At 47.0% G+C, this 20,736-nt stretch overlaps 2 protein-coding genes across 8 annotated transcripts; one reads left to right on the forward strand and one right to left on the reverse strand.

The window, feature by feature from the left end:
- Positions 1-640: 640 nt before the first annotated feature.
- Positions 641-12,265, reverse strand: LOC101146037 (colorectal neoplasia differentially expressed). Of its 7 annotated transcripts, none has more exons than XR_002002971.4 (7): positions 10,454-10,480; positions 6,810-6,922; positions 6,311-6,397; positions 5,298-5,363; positions 2,212-2,304; positions 2,009-2,121; positions 883-919 (listed from the first exon to the last, which is right to left on the reverse strand). XR_002002971.4 is itself a non-coding variant. In XM_019011370.4 (5 exons), exons 2-5 carry the CDS (start codon positions 6,843-6,845, stop codon positions 797-799), a joined length of 255 nt encoding a protein of 84 aa, XP_018866915.1. In that variant the 5' UTR covers positions 6,846-6,922; positions 10,454-10,590; the 3' UTR covers positions 641-796. The 7 variants fall into 7 exon arrangements, 2 of the variants coding, with proteins under 2 accessions (XP_018866915.1, XP_055220646.1); XR_010131568.1 differs by lacking the exon at positions 883-919 and adding an exon at positions 11,746-12,265 and having other exon boundaries at positions 2,013-2,121; positions 10,454-11,328; XR_010131567.1 differs by lacking the exons at positions 883-919; positions 10,454-10,480 and adding an exon at positions 10,172-10,365 and having other exon boundaries at positions 2,013-2,121.
- Positions 12,266-12,883: 618 nt separating this feature from the next.
- On the forward strand, positions 12,884-16,117 carry IRX5 (iroquois homeobox 5). The gene is made up of 3 exons (XM_004057651.5): positions 12,884-13,136; positions 14,189-14,594; positions 14,768-16,117. The coding sequence occupies exons 1-3, from the start codon at positions 12,888-12,890 to the stop codon at positions 15,562-15,564; spliced, it is 1,452 nt and encodes a 483-aa protein (XP_004057699.2). The 5' UTR covers positions 12,884-12,887; the 3' UTR covers positions 15,565-16,117.
- Positions 16,118-20,736: the final 4,619 nt, after the last annotated feature.

The following is a 20,736-nucleotide window of genomic DNA, read 5'->3' on the forward strand; positions in this document are numbered from 1 at the left end:
TCAAAAATAAAAAAGGAAATCTCTCTAGCCTAATAAATTTACTTTATGACTCTGAGATCTAAGCTTAAGAATTCATCATAGCCCTTGGATTCTTTGTCATCATCAGCCTTTGTGGACCTTCCCAGTTCCTTCCCTAAGCACTCCTTCTCACCAGATGTACCCCTTCACAGTGTCCACACCAAAGAGGCTAGAGACCTGTCTGTACAAAAGAATTCTTCCATCTTCCTATAGCTGCTACAAAGGCCACAACAAGGTATTTGCCAATGGCAAGGTAATCTATCATTACTCAATTACCCAAATGCAGGGATTCTGTGAAGGAAGTGGATGTCAGCCTTCTTTACAGAGATGAAACTCTGCCATTTAGGGCAACTTTTTCTTGTATATGAAATGAGCCAACAGATTTGTTTGAGGAAGAGATATTCTATTCCAGAGGGACTATTACAGAAAATTAAAGTACACATAGGAATATCTTTCAAGTCTTTTTCCTCCCATAAATATGAGTCATATTAGAAAGTTATTTTAAACCTAGTTTAATATCTGATTGTCAAAAGAATGACTGATAGAAAAAGGAATTTTTTTGAACCTTTTTTTTTCAGGTATAAACATTCATTCAATCCAATAAAGACATTTTAGAAAAAAGTCAAACTATACAATTTATTTTATTTTTCCTATACCTTGGCTAAACAAAATATATTTGGTGATACTGTAAAATACTAAGCATTTTCAGTAAAACTGGCAATCAAATACAGCTTAACCTTCTTCTGCGTGACAACTGAGGATTTTAATTGGAAAAGTATTATAGTCTATAAACAGGAACATCCAAAACATGTTTAAACCACTTGAGTACTTTGATTTTTCCATGTTCTTTGCATCTAGAGTGAAACACATCACAGGAAATTTCAAAGACCGATGGCTGAATCTAAAAGAAAAAAAAAATCCATTTAGTTGCCATGATCATTGTCACCATCAATCCCTAATATCTTATACTTCACTGGTCACACTTAACTCTGCTATGCTGTTTTATGCTTGGGAGAAGACAAATTACTAATCAATTATATATACTAATTTAAAATGCTACCTTTAGGAGGCATTTTAATAACTTAGTAATAGGGGTGAAGTGCTTCCTCTAACTGCTTACGTGAAAACACCTTCAATAACACATTAACCAGGATGCACTGAACATTTGGGAACAATTAATGCTATAGTCTACATAAACTATCAAATTGCAACCCCCAAAGTAGTGGTACAATTCTGCAACTGGTTGAGGTCACATGGAAAATAGAATTATATGCTAATTTGTTCCCATATTAAGTTATCATAAAAGGTCAGACCAAACATAGTAAAAAGAATTCTGGAAAAAAAATTAAGTAGATTGGTATGTACTGTATCAAAGTAAACTGTTTATCTTAATAGATACAAATACAAGAAAATGTTAAAGCCAGGGCATTTTCTCCTTTTTAAAAAGAAATGTTTTAGCTAACCCTAGGCAATGACTTGCATGATTTAAAAATACTTTATAGGAATAGTTTTTCCCTAAAGGAGAACAGGGGTAGGGTACTTTTTTTTTGCTTTCAAGCAGAGAAAAGCAATGGAAAAAGGCATAATATCCAAAAAGGAAAAATTTCCCCAGAAAACTATTTCCTCTACTTTACATGTTTCTTAAATTTAATTCACATAGTTCTCCACATGAACTACAAAAATGAACACACAAACACACATGCTTAGTTTAGCTGAAACTAAAGAGGGGTCAAGAGATGTTGACTATAATACATTTATTATTTTACTCCAAACTAAGAAATAATTTGGAGGGGTGATGGAGAAATGAAATATTACAGCATACGAAATCACAGGTCTAGTATTTTATAAAGCATCCAGTTTATTGCAGGACACAACTAAGACAAGTGACAGAAATCATCTGCCACACCCTTACGCAAACTCCTGAGAAAAAAAAAAACAGTAATTTTGTGTTCTAGAGACTATCCTTTTTTCCATCAAAAGATATACTTACATTTTTCATTTCAACATTTCCAGTGGCATCCTACAAGAGAACTAGCACTCACAATGAGTCATCTGAATTTTCTTTAAATCGTAACTCATTTTTAATTTCTAAACAGGTTTTACCTATTGATTTAAATAAGATAATTATTAGTTACCATAAAATGAGTTAGGTTCACATGAAATATCAGTTTGACATCTTATTCAAATACTTACTTTCCTGCTATTACCAGCATTGTTTATCCAATTTTCCTTATCAAGTTAGATATGGAGATACTTAGGCAGAAAATCTTCAGACACCTTGATGGACTAAAAATAAATTTATTTTTATAAAAAATATGAAAATTATTATCATTCTTGTTTTGAAGGATTTTATGTATTGGGAAGTAAATCCATAAGAAGTTGAGAATTACATTAAAAGAGGGTAAAAGTCTGACAAAAATGAAAACATGCATTGATGCCTAAAAAATTAGGACTGAAGTAAATTAATCTTCATTCCCACTGAAAGCAATCTTGATGTCCAGAGACTGAGAATTATTCTACCATAAAATACGGCACATTAAATACTACAATAGCCCATCTGAAATGTCTTAATATAATTGATATCATCTACAAATGATTGTACATATATTTTAATATTCATTACTGGAGATTCCAATGCAAAATATATTGAAATTGTAAAAATATTAAGTTAGTTAAAGACCGCATCAAATCAGTAGCTATTCTATGACTAAAAGTAAGACTCAGAATAAGATTTGAAAAAAAACACTAAAAGCAGGGTCAAAATATTTGGATGTTGCTTATCAGAAACAACACTATCATTCCTGATGGTTTGCTTATAAAATTCTGTATTCCTACCAGCTAGCTGAAAAGAATGAAAAGCTTTTTACAACCAGCTAAAAAGAAAGACTTTACCATACCCCTTGAAAAAGCTCATTTTCACATTACTCAGGCTTCATTATGCTAAATCAATATTCGTTTAGTCACTGGGGTTATTGACATATTTTAAAATAAAAGTATACCCTTCAGCTACTGCACTCATTACAGGTAATTTGTCTTGTCAGAGAGCAGGGAATATTATCCTAGTCTTTCAGGGGCTGACAGCCCATGGAAATACCTCCCCATGGTTACAACTGTAAATAATTTTAAGGTAAAATATTGAAAAATCAATGACTGTTTCCTGCAATCTGTCACAAACAAATCAATCATAATCTGTACTGCCAGAGAGTATGATTTGAAGGAGATGGGAGCAGATGTAATTCTTGGCTGGAATCTCTCATTTCAAAATCACTTCACATAATGGTGTCATCATTTAAACACTTAACAGTCAGTGCAACTGCCACTGTAACATCTAGTTGGACAAAACCACAAGGAGGGGGAGGAGAAAATGCCATCACTATTATGTTAACAAACATTTAATTTAAATGGTTGCTGCACTAGTAAATTTCTGCAGAAAACAGTTTTACCCGCCCCCTTTCACAGTTCCAAATTAATCAAGGATGCTTTTCTATAATCTGATGCTTAGCAAATTAGCTCATGATTCAAATTTTGCCCTCTTGAAGCACATATACCTTTTATTTTAAAAGTCCATTATAGAGAATAAAATTTGGAATATATAAGGTATTTGAACTGCAGAACACCCCTCTAATTCTGTTAATATAGCAAAGACAAAACAGTATCATATACGTCAAGATCATACTTTTAAAGTAAGTTTAAAGGTCTCAATTGCCCAGATATTAAATTTATATTTTCCTTCTATTAAAAAATATTACATTTCAATTTTGTAATATTGTAACATATTTTAAGATGACCAGCAAGACCTAGTCAATTTGAAAATACCCTTGCATTCCATACACAAGCTATACCATAAGTAATAACCCAAGTATATGATGTGTAAAAGTTGGTGAAGGTCATAATACTGAATTTTTTTGCAAATGTAAACTGCTTTCCAAGTAATCAGCACCATTTTTTACTAGACTACATTTTAATCGCTTCCTTAGCTGCTTACAACCTCTACTTAGGCATAAATAAAAGAATCTGAAATTGGTATATTTCCCCTTCCTGCTGTGTTAACCAAAAATACTATTTGACTTAAAGATTAAAGAGTCTTTTTCCTGAAGGTTTTTGTTTTTAAATGTACACTAGTTCTTTTAATGAAAGAAACTGGTTTTAGCCACGTTTCTAACCAATTTCCTAATTATATAACTAGACACCATGAAGTCCTTCATTGTTTTATTAATATTCCTCCCCAGATATAGTTCAGGGGGCAGATGTTTTTAAGCCAGTCAAATTTAGCGTTGGGGGTTGGGGGAAGGTGGTACATCAGCATTAGTGAAAGGGGTAGATATTTTTGATGCCTAGAAAAGTATATTATTTTCCTTAAAAAGGAAAACAGATATAAATACCATTACAAAATTTCAGCCTGTATAAACATTCTTAGATATAGTAATTGGCGTATTATAAAAACGTTTTACTCTGTTTTTAATTTAGCCTGCATATTCAATGTGCCTACATAGCATCAGAGGATAGAATCTTTTCTGATAGATACAAATTGAACCCAATTTTTGTTCTTCAAGAATCTTTCATTCTTAAACACCACTGGGTTTTTGAAAATGAAAAAGCACATGGGTAAATTATCAAAGAAATAATCCACAATAAAAGGGAGCCCTCCATTCCATGTGAATCCCTGCAACAGCTGCAAAGTAAGCAGCAAGCCAACCTAGGAAAAGATTACGTGAAAAGTGGAAAGGCACCTAAGGCTCTGAACCAGGAAAAGAACCCCTGTGCAGGAGCTCCCGGCCTCCAGGACACTACAATGCCCCAGGCTGGGCCCAACTACTTCTTAGGAGAGCACTGGAACTAGCTGCCAAACACCAAGTCTTAACACTCAGAGTTTGGTCATGTCTAGCAGTAAATCATCCAGCATAAAACACATCCCCCCCAAATGAAGGCAACAGAGAACTGGGAGGCAAATGAGGACGGTTAAGCAACATGCTAAATGCATGCACGTCAACCACAAACTAAAATGACATCTACAAGAACTGTGCAGGACACCTTCACAGATCTAATTCTCAGAAAGAAGCTATTTTAAGGGTGCTGAGTATGGCTAAATGATATTTCTCAGCTCTACCAATGCAGTCCATGGCACTAGAAGAGGCAGGCTCAAAAACTTATCAGAGGAAAATAAAATTGTTTCCATATACCAAATTCAAAGAAATTGCTGTCTACTGCACAAAGTTCTTACATGTAATAAAGATTCAGGATTACAGAGGAAAGTATTCTTTTAAAAGAGATAATATTACCTCCTTATCTTCAGAATCTCCTCCTTCCAATAGCCAGTACAGTAGCTCCATTATGAATTGTAGACTCTTAAAAAGAAAAACAGGAATAGTTAGCTTCATCTTTTGCACCACTTCCTTCCTTCATGGAATTACAATTTAATTACCAATACTCCATTTGATTTTCTTCCTAGATGATACATTTCTCAAAAAGCATGCTCCTTAGCCATTTCTACTAGAGAACGTTTAATACAACCTTCTCAATTAATCAACCATAACCCATTATTGCTGAACGGACATCTTTTCTTCATATTTTCAAGAGTGGGAACCCCCTACATCTATTTTATATAGAAGAAATATAAGAATTTTAATACACGTGAATACCTTTAATATACATGAAATACGAATCTTAATAAATGTGGCCGATAACAGATATAAAACTCAACCAATCTGCCTATGTGTTTAGATTTTTCCTACATTTATCCTTAGGAGGAAAAAAGAAATTACTTAATCCTCTTATCTTTTAAATTCAACAATTTTATACATGGTTTAAAACAAAGTAAAACAAAACAAAAAACTAAGCTTAAAGGCAAACAAAAAGGAAACAGATTACTCACCGCCTAACATTTTCTTTACATTTGTGTTGTGTTTTCTAACTCACTGTAATGCTTTAGCTCTCAGTCATACGTGAAACCCAATTTCCATAAGCAATCAATAATAGGAAAACTCAAGGATGTTACTTTAAAATTATTATATATCACTTCATATTAGTTAAAAATCACTGTAATGCCTCGGAAAGTATTCAGAGAAACATTTATTTTATTGGCGGCTATATTAACTACTGCCTTCTGTAAAATTAGCTTTTTTTTGTTATAAGAACCATTTTTTTACTTAATAAAATGTTCTGTGTCAATAAATTCAGTTCCTTGCTCTGACAACTAGACAAATATTCTGCAAAACAATTCTTTCTCATAGCTTTTCTTACCTGCCTATATTCAGCAGCCTCTGTTTGATGAGAAATGACAAGTTTTACATACCTGTGTGTCCTCTGTCACTAAAAAAGTTTAGTACCCATGACTGGAACTGATATTCCCACTAAATTTATTCTTAAAAGAAATCGGTAACTGAAATGATTAAAAACTGTAATTAGGCATAAACAGGTTATTTCTCTTAAATAATAATTCTATTTGTATAAAATATTACAACCTTCACTTTGATTTTTATGAAAAGCACTGAGTTTATAAATTTTACTGTCCAATTATACCATTAAAAATAAATTATTCAAAGTAATTCCATGATAAATAGTAAGTAAAAATAAATTATTCAGTTTTATTTCATGAACCTAAAATTTATCTATTTACTGTACTCTTGTTTAATGCATTAATAAAAATTTTAATAATCAAAGGCCTCAAGTAGCTGACATTCTCTGCATTTTGTACTTAGCCTCTATTATCAATATAAATACTTTGGTAAAACCAACATTGATGCTATTTTGGATCGACTCCACATACAAGCAAACTGTGTGCAGACACTCACTTGCAGATGAGCCTTGGGATGAATTTCAGCCAACATTTGGAGGAACCCCTTAGTTCAGAAGTGAACTTAGCTGACAACATCCAAATGTATTATGGAAGCATCACACTTAACACCTGCACCAAAAATGGAAATGATTCTGTTTAAGGAAACACAGAAAACTAAGTAATACTTTTGGGATATTAGATTCAAATATCTAATTTTCTCCAAGGTATCACTCCATATTATGGCAAATAAACAAATAAAAGCTGTATCAAGGTATGGAATATCATTAGCCTGAGAAAAGTCTAGAAAAATGGATTACGTAAATGATAACTGCAGGAGAAAATTATATTCTCTTCTCCCGAACAAATGTTAAGTGCATCCTTACTAATAAAGACTTAAACTACATTAGAATATACTGGTTTTCAATTTTGAAGCATCTAAGTTAATTTGCTAAGCTAAATTGGTGCTTAGGTATACTACAGCTATAAAAACACTGCAGATTTATGCAGAAATAAGCCTTCAGCATCACACTTCAGGGCAGTGCTATGAAAGCAAACCACTCACTATTGAAAAAGGAAAAAAGAATTCCTAGATTTGACATGTTCTTAGAGTTGCACCAGCTGCTATTCTATTAAGAAAAATTATTCCCTATAAACAGCTAACAAATATACCAAAAAGATGTTAAAATATAGGAGTCAACAAAAAAGAGATATTGAAGAGAAATATATAAAGATAATGAAATACTACCACTCAAAACAGGCTGTACTATCCCAAAGTTAAAACATTATTCCAAAGTACGATGCTATGTTCATAATCTATTTTGAAGAGCATATTTAATTCACTCAGGATTACATGATTTAATTTACTTTCCTGTTATCAACTAAAGAACATTTTTTCCTAAGATTTCTAGAATGTATACACATAATAATAATTATTGAGTTATTCGTTAAAATGGATAATTAGTTCATATTCCTATTTCATCTCTTTTAATGCAATATATCAAATTTGAAAATAACACATGGATAACAGCATAAGAATGCTCATCATAGCTGCCAGAGGGGAAAAAAATTTTGATTAGGGGTGGTATGGGAGATAAATAAAGCAATTATCTCAAAATTAATGGTCTCGTTTTAGTTTTAGCAAACAAATCTACATAAGTCTTTCTTTTAGTTTACCATGTAATTCTAACCAGCTAATTATCCTTGGAGTCAAGAATGAGCTGTGACTCTACACCTGGCTTTCCCGATCATATGCCTATGGTCTCCTCCACTTTCATTTCCTCTTTCTACAATGACTTTTAATATTAAAGAAAAACATACACACTTCTTACATACACACTGATAGACAGCCAGCTTCCAGGAAATCCTAAGCCACAAAGAGAGGGAAAAATCTTAATGCAATACTTATGTTAAAAGGTATTAGGTGCTGGGTAAGCCAAGAGTAATATCATCAACAGCATCCATCTTGCCAGTGTTTTTGCATTCCGAGATTTGTAGTAAAGAACAGCAATATTATTTTAGTGGTCACCCAGGTTATGACTCAGATCCTTAAACTAGTAAGAGACTAAATGCACTATCTTCACTTACTCATCAATTCAAACACACAGAACAGTATTTTGGAAGAAATAAAACAGTTTTCTTCTATTTTTAGAAATAAAAACAAGGCATTCCGTAAACATTGTATCAAGGTATTTAATGATATGAAAAAGAAATTGTTTTAGATCATTAAGGCACCCCAGGAGACTGTTTCTTTTCCAAAAAAACGAAATAGCATAAATTTCTCATATATTTACCTCTTATTATATTCCTGTTTCTGCACATTAAGCATGCCCTCCTCTACAGACTTATTCTGAACACTAATAAGTGTTTGCTTAATAAAATACTGCTCTATTTTATGCTTTTCTTTCAAAATTAGAAACCATTATACCACAAAGGTAGAGCACAAAGAAAGCCGACACAGGCATTGCCAAAAAGCCACAAGTAGTATTAGTACATGCCAGAACACTTAACATTAAACTATCATTTCTCTCTAAAACTTCTGTTGCCAAAGTGCTCACAAAATCTGGAAGCTCAAAGACAGGTTTCAAGTGCAATTAAATTCTCCAAAAGCAAAACTGTACAAAAATATGCCGCCCTTCTTATGTCACCATTTATAGACAACATTTTCTCAGGATCTTAATTAAGATAACGATGCACACCTGTGTCAACATTCTCTGGCAAGACAGCCTTATCAATCATAATCCTTTAAGCACACTCCAAAACAGCAAAGCGATATGACAGAAGCAATCTGTTGCCTTTCCTGGTGTTGGTGTTGTGTCTCTCCCACAAGAATGATGAGATCTTTAAAATACAGCAGACCTACTTCTACGAGTCTTTAAAGTTTTAACTGTAAATAGCTATTAACACTAAATAAACAGGAATAACCTCTTTTGCACTTGACTGAAACAATGACAACTGTACAGCCAAAACTTGAAGAACAAGCTCTAGGGCCATGTCTTGACAATACAATTGCGAATCGTACTTTAAAGCTTTAAATTTTAAGAGTTATGCGAAACTGGATCCGTGCAGACATGACAAACCAATAAACCTTTAGGAAGTTTCAAAATGAGAATATTTAATAGTCCTACGTCAAAAACAACCGAGCAAACTTATCCCTAGGGTAAGTTTAAATGTTTGGAAAGATACAAATTCAATAGAAAGTAAGGGGAGAAAAAGTCTTCTTGGTAACCTAGGATGGGAGGGATACAGATCCCACCTCTGCTGGAAGAGAAAGCTTCAGAGTCAAGACACCAAACTACCGCTAACAAGTATGCAGCTTTCCAAACGGAAAAGCTAATGAATAGGAAGTAAAAAGGAGGGGAGAGTGAAACAAATGGTCACCACTATCCAGATAAAAAGTTAAAACCTCGTGTTTACCAGCAAAAAAGTGAACGCTTTCATATAAAAACGGAGAAAACCCGCCAGATGCTATCTGCATGCCGTCTGCCTGCTAATCATGATCGGCCGTTCCCTTTCTCATATTAACACAATTCTATCTCAGACGACGGGCGGCCGTGGCCAGCTGAGCAGCAGAGCCATCAATGTGCAAATAAAGCAGAAAATAGAGACATCCTTAAGAAATGAGTCTTAAATTTGACGTAGAGCGGAGGTGACAACCACGGCAACAGAACCATACATTCTAAATGCCTCAATATCTTGCAGGAGTCTCTCCAGCCCCTGACACCAAAAAGAAGACGGTACAAGAAAAGGGGTTAAAAAAATTAAAAAAACAACCAACAAACAAGCCACGGGGTGGGGGGAGAAAGCGCGGGACTGCCGGAGTAGCAGGATGATGTAATGAGGATGTCTGTGTGACAGACTCGGGTTCTCGGTGGCACAAACCTCCAAGGGCTCTACTCCGGAAAGCCGTGTCCCGGACGAGGGCCGCGGCGACGAAGGGAACAGGCGTGGACAGAGGGGCCACGCCCACGCGCGCCCGCCCCGAACACCGACACCCGGAGAGGCTCGTCCGGCGCCGACGCGGCCCGAGGCCCAGGCCCTAGCCCTAGCCCATGGGACGTCTGGCCGCGCGCGGGGCACCGCCGCGTCCGTTCGGCCCACGAGGGGACACGACTAGAGGGGCGGACGGCGCGGCCAGAGGGCCTGGCCCGGGCGGGGGCTCACCTCTCCTCCGCCGCGCGGGCCGCGGACGCTCCCTCGTGGCTGGCGCGAGCCCCCGGCGGGCGGCGCGCGCGGGCCGTTACCGACCGTTAGCGCCAGGGGCTGCGGCTGCGGCGGGCGGAGCCGGGGGCGGGCGCTGAGGGGCCGTGGGGCCGCAAGAGGCGGGAGCGAGGGGAGCAGGGCGGGGACGCTGCTCCCGGGAGCTCCCAGCGACGACTCGGGCCTACTGCGAGCCCGGGAAGAGGCCGCCACTGGCCGGCTGCGCGCTCCCCCAGGCTCGGGCTGCCTGGGCCGCTCCTCCTCGCTTAGACATTGGCCGGCTGGCAGCCACCTCGGTCCCACGGTCCCCGCCGCCGCTGCAGCCAGCTTCCCGTCTCCATGACAATAGCGCGATCGAGACCCCGCCCCGCCCCGCCCCTTTGGCGCCGAGACTCGGAGGAAAGCGGGGTTACGTCACCAGGGGGCGGAGCCCAGGGAGGCCAGCGCCCAATCATAGGTGAAGGAGGTGTCAGGCACTGGGCTGGGCGGACCCAGGGGCTCTCGGAGAATGTAGTCTGAACCGCTCAGGCCTCTTGGTGGGCGGTGCTCCCTAGAGGGGAGCAGACGGAGGGGAGGAGCCAACGCGCGTGCACGAGAGGGCAGCACCGAGCGGGTGCCGGTGCGGCGGTGGGTTAGTGTGAGCTCGCGAAATAAAGTACATCTCGCCCGTCAAAGTCAATGCGAGAAACTTTGTATATAGTTATGCTTCGGCTTGCGTGTGGCCCCATTATGCGAAGTTCCCGATATCCCGAGCTTCCGCGGCGTGCCCAAACCTGTGCCATCTTCTGTCCTTGTTCACCAGCGCCCCTGTCTGTCCCAGAGTTCGAGTGCGTCCGTGGCTTGTGGTGGCAGGAGGTGGAGAGAAGAGGAGAGGGTCTGTTTTGTATTCTAACTGTGTGGCCGTCGTGGGCAAGGGCTCTGCCTCTGACTCAGTTGTGTGTGTTTGCCTCGCCAGCGCCTCACTGAGCAAACAGTGGTTGGGTTGGGCACTGCTCTGCCCAGTGTTTGCAGTGGAGCGTGGGCGGATGCGAGAGTGCGTGCGAAGGGGAAGGCGACTTAGTTAAACAAAAGGGAAGGGGACCCGCACCCTCCACCACCACCGACTTGGCGGTGCGAGCTGCGTGCGGTGGGAAAACCGGGAGAAAGAGGCTGCGAGGCGTGGGAGTGGAGCTGGGGACGGTCCTGAGACCTCCTCGGGTGTAGCTGATTCTGTCTGGCAGTTCTTGCCCACCACCCCTACTCTAGAAAAAGGCTACCCCGGTAGTTCCAGGAACCAGTGTCTTCTCCCTCGCCGTCCGGCGGGGGGTCGGTAAAGGAAGGCGAGGCGGAGACGTGCAGACGTCTGAGGCCTGTCTCTCGCCCACCTGCTGCTGCCGGCGCAGAGGGGCAGTCATTCCCGACTTCCTGCGCCCTCGGCGCGGGCCATCCATCGGCTCTCCCAGAGACTTTCATTCCGGATCTCTAGCTGGCTCTCCGGGCCCCCTGGCTTGGGGAAGACGCCAGAGGGGGGTGGGCAACGAATGGCCTCGGAGCCCAGCCTGCGGAAGAACAAGAAATCCGCTAAGTCCGCGATCTACTGTGGCTAGGAGAGCGCAGAGCCTTCGCCGGCGCACAGCCTGTGGCCTTGTTCCCTTTGTGCTTCGGGGCGGCGGAACCCGCTGCAGGCCGGCCGTGCGTCGGGACTGCCACTCGGCCCCGAGTTAGCAGAAGAGGAAAGTTGGAAGAGATCGGCGCTCCTGGGATGTGATTGTCATCCTGGGGCCGGCGCTCGAGAGTCTGAGAGAAAGCGAGAGAGAGGGAGAGACCGGGGAGGGGAAAAGGGGAGGCAAAGAGGAGGGGTGAGAGGGGGGGCCGCGGAGGGGAGGCGGGCGCTAGGGAGGGGCGAGAGGAGCGCCAGCGAGCGGGAGAGGGAGCCGAGGAGGAAGAGGGAGAGGGCGAGGCGCGCCTGGCGGCCGGGTTGGCTGCGGCCGCCCAGAAGCTCCTGCCAGTCCTCCCACCGACTACACCCCGGGAAGGAGGAGCTTCGGGCGCGCACAAGGCGTCAGAATCCTCAATTTCCAACTTAGCATCTTGGCAGGACCTTTGCAAAGGCAAAAGCAGAGCCCCCCGGTGCAAAGAGCGAGGGGAAAAAAGAGAAAGCAGCAAGGGAGGGGAGGGGAGGGGAAAAAAAGCCCAGCTGGGGCGAGCGAGGCGCGCAGAGGAGCGGGCGCGGCGGTCGCAGCCGGAGGCGCGCGGGAAGCCAGCGAGGAGGCGCCGCGGGCCGGAGCCCCGGAGCCGGGGCCAGAGGAGCGGCGGCCCAGGGCAGCCAGAGGCCAGGTGCCCGCCCGCTCGCCCTCGCAGGGCGCCGCCCGGCTCGTTGGCGGCCGCGGCGCGGCGCGCCCCATGCCCGTGTGTGGCCATGTCCTATCCGCAGGGCTACTTGTACCAGCCGTCCGCCTCGCTGGCACTCTACTCGTGCCCGGCGTACAGCACCAGCGTCATTTCGGGGCCCCGCACGGATGAGCTCGGCCGCTCTTCTTCGGGCTCCGCGTTCTCGCCCTACGCTGGCTCGACTGCCTTCACGGCGCCCTCGCCGGGCTACAACTCGCACCTCCAGTACGGCGCCGACCCCGCGGCCGCCGCCGCCGCCGCCTTCTCCTCGTACGTGGTAAGTGAGCGGGATCCGCGGCGGGCGAGGGGCAGCAGGGGCCGGGCGGGAGGACGGGGGTGGAGGGGGACACGGGCCTAGGCGCCAACACCGACCTCCCCCGCCAAGCTTCGCGGCCCCTTCAAACTTGGGCGATTGTCTCCGCCAGCTTCGCCCAGGCCTTGGACTCAAGAGTTGCTCGGAAAAGAGAGCCGCGTCTTGCTCGGATCGCTGAGCTGGCGGGAAGGGGTTCTGTGGGGAGAGGTAGCTGCAATTAAAGAGCAGCATTTGGTGTAAACGTAAGCTCCGGGCTGCCCTGCAAATTTTATATTTTTGGTTTTGCCATTTTGAAAAAGTAGTTCAAAAGAAATAGACTCGAAATTTGAGCAGAAGCGTGCTAAGTCTATGTAAATGTGTTTGGCCTAGCCTTTAATTAGTCCTCCAAAATGTTGCAAATCCGTAATCCTATCTTCGCAATCCGATTTGGGAGTATTAAATTTCTGAAAAGTCGGTCGAGCTGCGGTGCATCCGGGATTTTTCGGCCGGGTTGTAACTTCGGTCTGGGGTAGTATTTTTGGAGGGTGGGAGTGCGTCGGCATGGCTCAGTTTTTTGTTTGCATTTGTTAGCGTGTTGAAAAAAGAAAAAAAAGAGCCTTGACTTCCCTTGTTTTCCCCCCTTGAGCCCAACGTGCGTCCGCTCCCGCGCCGAGCGCGGAGTCGCCTCAGTTGCCCAGGCCTCTATCTGCATGGAGGGCCGGGCCGCCGTGGCCAGATCTGCGCACGGGGTACGGAAGTGCCCGGGCAGATGGGGGCCTACGGGGTGACATCGAGGCCGGGACAGCTTCAGGGGCCCCAGAAGGACCTGACCCAGAAATTGAGGTCCCCGCTGCCTTCTGAGGAGGGGGAGGAGTTGCTCCTAGGTCTGAACCCCGCCAGCCTTGCCCCATAGGAAGCTGGAGTGCGGGCCTCGTCCACCCACAGACCCCGGGGAGCGCAGGGAAAAGGGTGCTTCGGTCGTTCCGATGGCAGTGGAGACCACGGTCCACACTCACCTCTCTGCGTCTCCACCGCAGGGCTCTCCCTACGACCACACACCCGGCATGGCGGGCTCCTTGGGGTACCATCCTTACGCGGCGCCCCTGGGATCGTACCCTTACGGGGACCCAGCGTACCGGAAGAACGCCACAAGGGACGCCACGGCTACGCTCAAGGCCTGGCTCAACGAGCACCGCAAGAACCCCTACCCCACCAAGGGCGAGAAGATCATGCTGGCCATCATCACCAAGATGACCCTCACCCAGGTGTCCACCTGGTTCGCCAACGCGCGCCGGCGCCTCAAGAAAGAGAATAAAATGACGTGGACGCCGCGGAACCGCAGCGAGGACGAGGAAGAGGAGGAGAACATTGACCTGGAGAAGAACGACGAGGACGAGCCCCAGAAGCCCGAGGACAAGGGCGACCCCGAGGGCCCCGAAGCAGGTTGGTGGACACGGGAAAGGGCGTGTTGGGCGGGAGTAAAAAGGAAAAGAGAGGCCTGGAGGGGGCGCGCACGGGGCCTGGAGGTTGGGGGCAGGGGTCCCTGCCTTTGCGGGCGGGAACCGGGTCCCGCCGCGCGGCCTCTGCGCCCCTGACAGCCTGGGTTTCACCCGCAGGAGGAGCGGAGCAGAAGGCGGCTTCGGGCTGCGAACGGCTTCAGGGACCACCCACCCCTGCAGGCAAGGAGACGGAGGGCAGCCTCAGCGACTCGGATTTTAAGGAGCCGCCCTCGGAGGGCCGCCTCGACGCGCTGCAGGGCCCCCCCCGCACCGGCGGGCCCTCCCCAGCTGGGCCAGCGGCGGCGCGGCTGGCGGAGGACCCGGCCCCTCACTACCCCGCCGGAGCGCCGGCGCCCGGCCCGCATCCAGCCGCGGGAGAGCTGCCCCCGGGTCCCGGCGGGCCCTCGGTTATCCATTCGCCGCCTCCGCCGCCGCCTCCTGCGGTGCTCGCCAAGCCCAAACTGTGGTCTTTGGCAGAGATCGCCACATCGTCGGACAAGGTCAAGGACGGGGGCGGCGGGAGCGAGGGCTCTGCATGCCCACCGTGTCCCGGGCCCATCGCCGGGCAAGCCCTAGGAGGCAGCCGTGCGTCGCCGGCCCCGGCGCCGTCACGCTCGCCCTCGGCGCAGTGTCCTTTTCCAGGCGGGACGGTGCTGTCCCGGCCTCTCTACTACACCGCGCCCTTCTATCCCGGCTACACGAACTATGGCTCCTTCGGACACCTTCATGGCCACCCGGGGCCCGGGCCAGGCCCCGCAACCGGTCCGGGGTCTCATTTCAATGGATTAAACCAGACCGTGTTGAACCGAGCGGACGCTTTGGCTAAAGACCCGAAAATGTTGCGGAGCCAGTCTCAGCTAGACCTGTGCAAAGACTCTCCCTATGAATTGAAGAAAGGTATGTCCGACATTTAACGCGGGCTGCGTCGGTCCCGGACTTTTCTAATTTATTAAAAACATGGCCTTGGCAGTTATTTTTCCATCACCGAGAGAGAGAGACAGAGAGAGAAAATAAACTACCCCTCCTATTCAGAAGTTTATAGTTTATGGAGATGGATGACATAAAAATGTAAACATCTCCACACACACAAAAAAATGTCTTAACCAACCGAAAAGAAAAATTAAAAAAGGATTTGTATTAAATCTTATTCTGTATATTTAATGTAGCATTTTTGTATTTAAATTGATAATTCAATATCTTTGAAGTAAATTATGAAATCAAGACACCTGTACAGGCATTTAATGTTTTTTTGTAATATAAATATATACATTTGTGTTTCCCCGAAAACTGTTTCATAGTTAAAAAATACAACTTTAATTTAATTTTTTACACCTATTGATTCTGCTGGGTATGAGCTAAAGTATTACAGAAAGGAAACAGGTTATACTCTTAGATTTAAAAAGTGAAAGAAACTGCAGGCGCCTTTGTAAAATGCAAAATATTTAATTAAAAGAGATTTTAACATAATGAGAGCCACTCATTACTTTTTAGAAGCCTCAATAAACTGTCCATTGCCTTGGTCAAAAGGTGCAAACTGCAACTTTTTTCAAAGTGGGGATTGAAAGGTTCCACAGACCTTCAAGTGTACCAGGGGAAAACCATAATTAGGCTGCAAGCCCCGGGGAACCTGGCCCTGCCCAGAATGCAGATCTGGATCACTGATGCGGGCTGTTTGGGAGAGACTGGACCCTGGAGGAAGGAGAAGAGAGACCCAAGTGTGTGCCCAGAAGGGAGAAAAGATGGCAAAGCCAGCTAGGGACACGCACCACCCGAGCGCCATCGCTTAACCTAATTACTTCCAATCAGTGTCGTGTTTTATGCAAAGCAATCAGCTGGTGAACTTTGCTAATGAGTTCGATTTTATGCCGGATTTAGCCCTTATTACTATTTCAAGGGTGCTTCGGGCTAGTGCGGGCGGGAGCATTCAGGGATGCCAAGGGGAAGACTTTCCCAAGTCACCGTCTTCTTCTCTGCCCCTTCAGATGTGGGCATTGATCTCTTCTTTGGATTTGATTAAATTATGAACGTTCCATCTCAGACCGTGCGGGTGGCGGGCGGCCCAGAAGTGCCCGCTCAGCTGCGGGGCTGGGGTCGAGCGGGACGGGCGAGGGGACGGTTTCCCCCTTTCACAGGTAGGTGTCACACTTGTCCTGAATTTCAAGCCTGCACTTTGCAGAGTCGGAGATTGCAGAGTGGGTGGAAGGGGAGGAGGGAGCGCCACAGCCACTTGGGGGAAGAGAGGGGAGCCCCTGAAAGGATCCCTCCCTCTCACAACGGGCCTCTTTTTGGACAAGTGGCCTTCAAAAGTTCGAGGCCATTTGCCTAGATAACGAGGCCGTTGTGGACTCCATCAGGCTTGTCGTCGCTTTAGCACTTTTCCCAGCTCAGATGCAAGAGTCCGAGTAGCTACAAAAATATTTTTGGGGTTTTATTTTCTCGTTTTAATCCCACATACTTCATCTCAAAATGAAAAGTCAGGATGCATTTGAATCCCTAATGAGGAAGAATCCACGCCCTGTCCCCGAGGCCGGCCAGCGATGTGGGTTCGGGCTTGGCTGCGGTGCTGGCGGCTCCATTTTGCACCCGAGATCTGGAGCCCGGACGCGTTTTTACTTCGTGGGAAATTTTCAGTGGTTGGGGGAGGGACTGGGGGGTGTTATAGCAAAAACATACCCCAGCGACGGGAATTAATTTGCTCTATTAAACCCAAGCCTGAGTGTAGAGAGGGAATGTGTTTGCACATAACACTGGCTTAATTAGACTAAATCAAAATGCACATATTTGCATTTCTACTGAAGATGACTCTAACCTTAACTCGGTGTTTTAAACCCACCCCGAAGTTTCACTGGAGTTGCTTTTGCTAATTCTTTTTTTTTAACCTGCCACGGGGCTCCTTTATAAGCTTATTCGAATTTAAACAAGTTTGAAAGCTGCATTGTCCAGATGTTTTAGCAAACAGCAGTCGACTTCAGGGTTTAAATTAGTGAGAAAATTCACGCAGGGAAAATGGTTTCAAAGCTGGAAGTGTGAATGATTAAATATGCATGAGACGATCGTATTTTATTTTGTCCCTTTAATTATAAATGATTTTTTTAAACAATTGAATTCCAGAGATGACTTGCCTTCCCTCCTTTCCCCCCCCACCCAGCGCCTCATCCCCCTCCACTCTCCCCTCTCTCCCCCCACAGCCTGGTTCACAATCAGCTTTCCCCCCTGTTGAATATGCAGCCCCAGGAGTCACCTTTTCTAAAAAAGTCAGAAGAATAGGCCAGTCCCCTTCTCTTAAGGGAGAGTTTAAGGACGACATCAACTCGGCGGGGTTTTGGAAGCATTGGCCCTAAACCCTGCCCAACGATTTTAAAAAGAAAATTACAGGCCTCCCAGTGTTCCCGGGAATATGCAAATGCCAGGGCGCAGGCCTCCCAAATCAGACCGCGAAGGCTCGGGGCTGGGAGCCGAATGCCCGCCGAGCTGCCTGGGAACGGGAACCGCGCACCCGGGAACGCCAGGCGTTTCTCTTCATCCAGGAACGGCGCCGAGAGCCTCCGGCTGGGGAGCTAAACCGCTGGGGGCTCCGCGGCTGCTGCCTGAGTCGCTGTCCCCTGCCCGCATCCCTCCCGCCCTGGGCCTCTGCACGGTCTGCGGTTTTCTGTGCGCACTTGGGCTTCAGTACTAGCACCCAATTACGTCTGGGTTTTTCTTCTTTACAGAGCTGGGTTTCGGTGGCCACCAGCTTTTCTGGTGTTTAGTGACTCTGAGTTTGGAGGTGGCCCACCAGGCAAACGGGGATTCAGGGCATTTAGGAAACGTCTTCCGCGCTTAATCCCAGAAGTGGTTGCGTGTCCGTACGATCCCAAGTTCCTCCCGGAGCCTCTTCTTTGCTGCGTCTCGGGCCCTCCAGCAGGCGAAGCCTCTTAGACGCGCTGGGGAAACTTCCGGCGTGTTCGGGGCTCAGGGTTTCTTCTCAGGCATGGATTGGGGCGCAGAAATTGCGCGAGGCAGCGCCTAAGGTCCCGAGGTGCTGAGCCTGTGCTGGCGTTTGCCACCTGCCCCTGGCTAGGCCGTTTCTGGGCCCCAAGAAACGCCTATCTTGGCACTTAGGGACCAGAAGCCTCTGGATGTCTAGCAACAGGGGTCACGGGATCACTGCGTGGGGTCTCTGTAAGCAGTCCCCTGAGGCAGTGCAAAACCGGGAACCTGCTCTGTGCGGGGCCGAATCAGTTCATGGGATTTGGGAGTCAGGAGAGACGTCTTTCTCCTCCCCGCTCCTACACTCCGGGTACCAAGGCCCGAAATGCCGTTCCCCCAGCCCGGTGTGGGGTCTGCAGCAAGGCCTCCTGATTTGCAAACCCCTCCGGGCTGCTTATTCCTGGTGCCATGCGCAGCCCTTGAGACCTAGAAGATTGTGGGGGAGGGAAGGTCGCACGTGCGGTTTTGGCACCGACCGTGCCTCCTAGTCCACCTGTCCCCCACAGCTAGCTGCCGACTCGGACGGAAGCGCGGAACAGCGCAATGCAAACCGCCCAAAGTGAAAGGAATGTAATTACGCTCCCATGACAGAGCCAGACGCGGATGCAGTTTAGGAAGGGCGCCGCCTACCGGCCCCTGGGAGCCATGCGATTCGAAGGGAGGGGGACCTAGAGGAGACCCCCGCTATCCCCCCACCCACCGTGGGGCCTTAGCTTTGAACTCCAGCCCGGACAAACATAAACTGCTTCGCCACCCCAACGCGCCACAGCCCTGGACCTAAGACCCAGTTAGCATTGGGAATTTGGGGAGCAGGGCCCACGACTAGAACAGCGTTAACCCTACCGGTTCCCGCCACAGCTTCGGCACATTTCAAAAAACCAGGCGCAGGCAATTGAGAAATACGCTGCCGGCTGAAACAGCCTGCGGGTGGGGGCTGCAGCCGTGCGCGCCCGGCAGTTCCCGTCCCGCATCAGGTGTACGCACTTCCACTCCTGCGGGCCCTTCCACGCTCCAGCTCTGGACCCCGCGCAGTTTTAATTTGCGGTTTGGGAAATGGGGGTGCTACCGTGCAACCGCGCCCTCAAAGACCGTTTTGGTCTTAAGAGCTTTTGGCCTGTGGGGTGGACATCTGTAGAAAAAGGAAAAACAAAACAAAAGTACCCTCCCATTGCGTCGAACCCTCCTATTTCGAAAAGAACTTTCATGAGGTTGGCTTGGCAAGGCCTGCGGTGCTTACCTCGGCTTCGCCCTACCCCGCCAGAAGCCCTCATAGGTTGTGTCCACTGGTCTCCCCCAGGTGCAGGGTTATTAGGGGAAAGCGGGGCGCGCCCTCGGGCTGGATCTTTGTTTCCCTCGTCGCCCGGTCATCAAACAGGAGGGAAATCGGGCCCGACTGGGACCTTGCTGCCCGCCTTCCCCTTAAACTGGCTAAAGCTTCAGGACTGTCCCTAGACCCACCCTGCGGGTCTTCCTTTGTGTCCAGGGCATAGCCGATCTCCTTTTCGTTTTCACGAGAACTGCGACTTGGGCCTCGGGCACTAGGCGATCCCAGGTTGTGGCCTAACAGCAGATCGCCTCGGGGGCTTGGCTGCATATCTGGCCGCACCTCCAGCGCTGGGCGGCCTCTCGGGGCCAGTGGGGATCTCTGGCCTCGTGTAGGCCGCGGGCCCCAGCCCTGGGTCCCCAAGGCCGCTCGCTGGGCAGCGCTCGTTTCCGGCACCGGGACGAGCCCAGCGCGCCCAGACACCACTTTCCCAGTGAAATCTGCTTTTATTTGCTCCGAGCAAACCTCGGGCTCTCAGCGCTCCCGCCTGATGGATGCAAATGTAAATGTGCACTTATTTAATTGGATCAGGCCCCAAGATAAAAGAGATAAACGGCTCCCCGTTTGCTAACTTATTTTCCTAGGCATGCAGCGCCGCGTGGAGGGGAAGCTAATGAAGGAGCAGCGCGGCGCTGGGCACTCGAGCTCTCCGCAGCCGTGGCACGCTGGCCGGCCGGCCCCGCGTGGGCTGCAACTCCTTGTCGACCTGTTTTGCACTGGCCCTGCCCGCTAGATAGGGTCCCCCGGGACCTTCTGTGCGCCAGGCTGGGAAAGTGAGAAGGCGTGGTGTTGG

The sequence above is a fragment of the Gorilla gorilla genome, chromosome 18 (genome assembly GCF_029281585.2).
Source record: "Gorilla gorilla gorilla isolate KB3781 chromosome 18, NHGRI_mGorGor1-v2.1_pri, whole genome shotgun sequence".
NCBI lineage: Eukaryota > Metazoa > Chordata > Mammalia > Primates > Hominidae > Gorilla > Gorilla gorilla.

What these genes read in the sequence shown, in the direction of transcription:
- LOC101146037 (XM_019011370.4), bottom strand. Translation starts at nt 6,845, where the DNA reads ATGTTGGCTGAAATTCATCCCAAGGCTCATCTGCAA. An exon ending in ATCCCAAGGCTCATCTGCAA is followed by an intron (nt 5,364 to 6,809) that starts GTGAGTGTCTGC and finishes TTTCTTTTTAAG; the next exon opens with AGTCTACAATTCATAATGGA. An exon ending in GAAATGTTGAAATGAAAAAT is followed by an intron (nt 920 to 2,008) that starts GTAAGTATATCT and finishes TTTTTCTTTTAG; the next exon opens with ATTCAGCCATCGGTCTTTGA.
- IRX5 (XM_004057651.5), top strand. Translation starts at nt 12,888, where the DNA reads ATGTCCTATCCGCAGGGCTACTTGTACCAGCCGTCCGCCTCGCTGGCA. An exon ending in CCGCCTTCTCCTCGTACGTG is followed by an intron (nt 13,137 to 14,188) that starts GTAAGTGAGCGG and finishes TCTCCACCGCAG; the next exon opens with GGCTCTCCCTACGACCACAC. An exon ending in CCCCGAGGGCCCCGAAGCAG is followed by an intron (nt 14,595 to 14,767) that starts GTTGGTGGACAC and finishes TTTCACCCGCAG; the next exon opens with GAGGAGCGGAGCAGAAGGCG.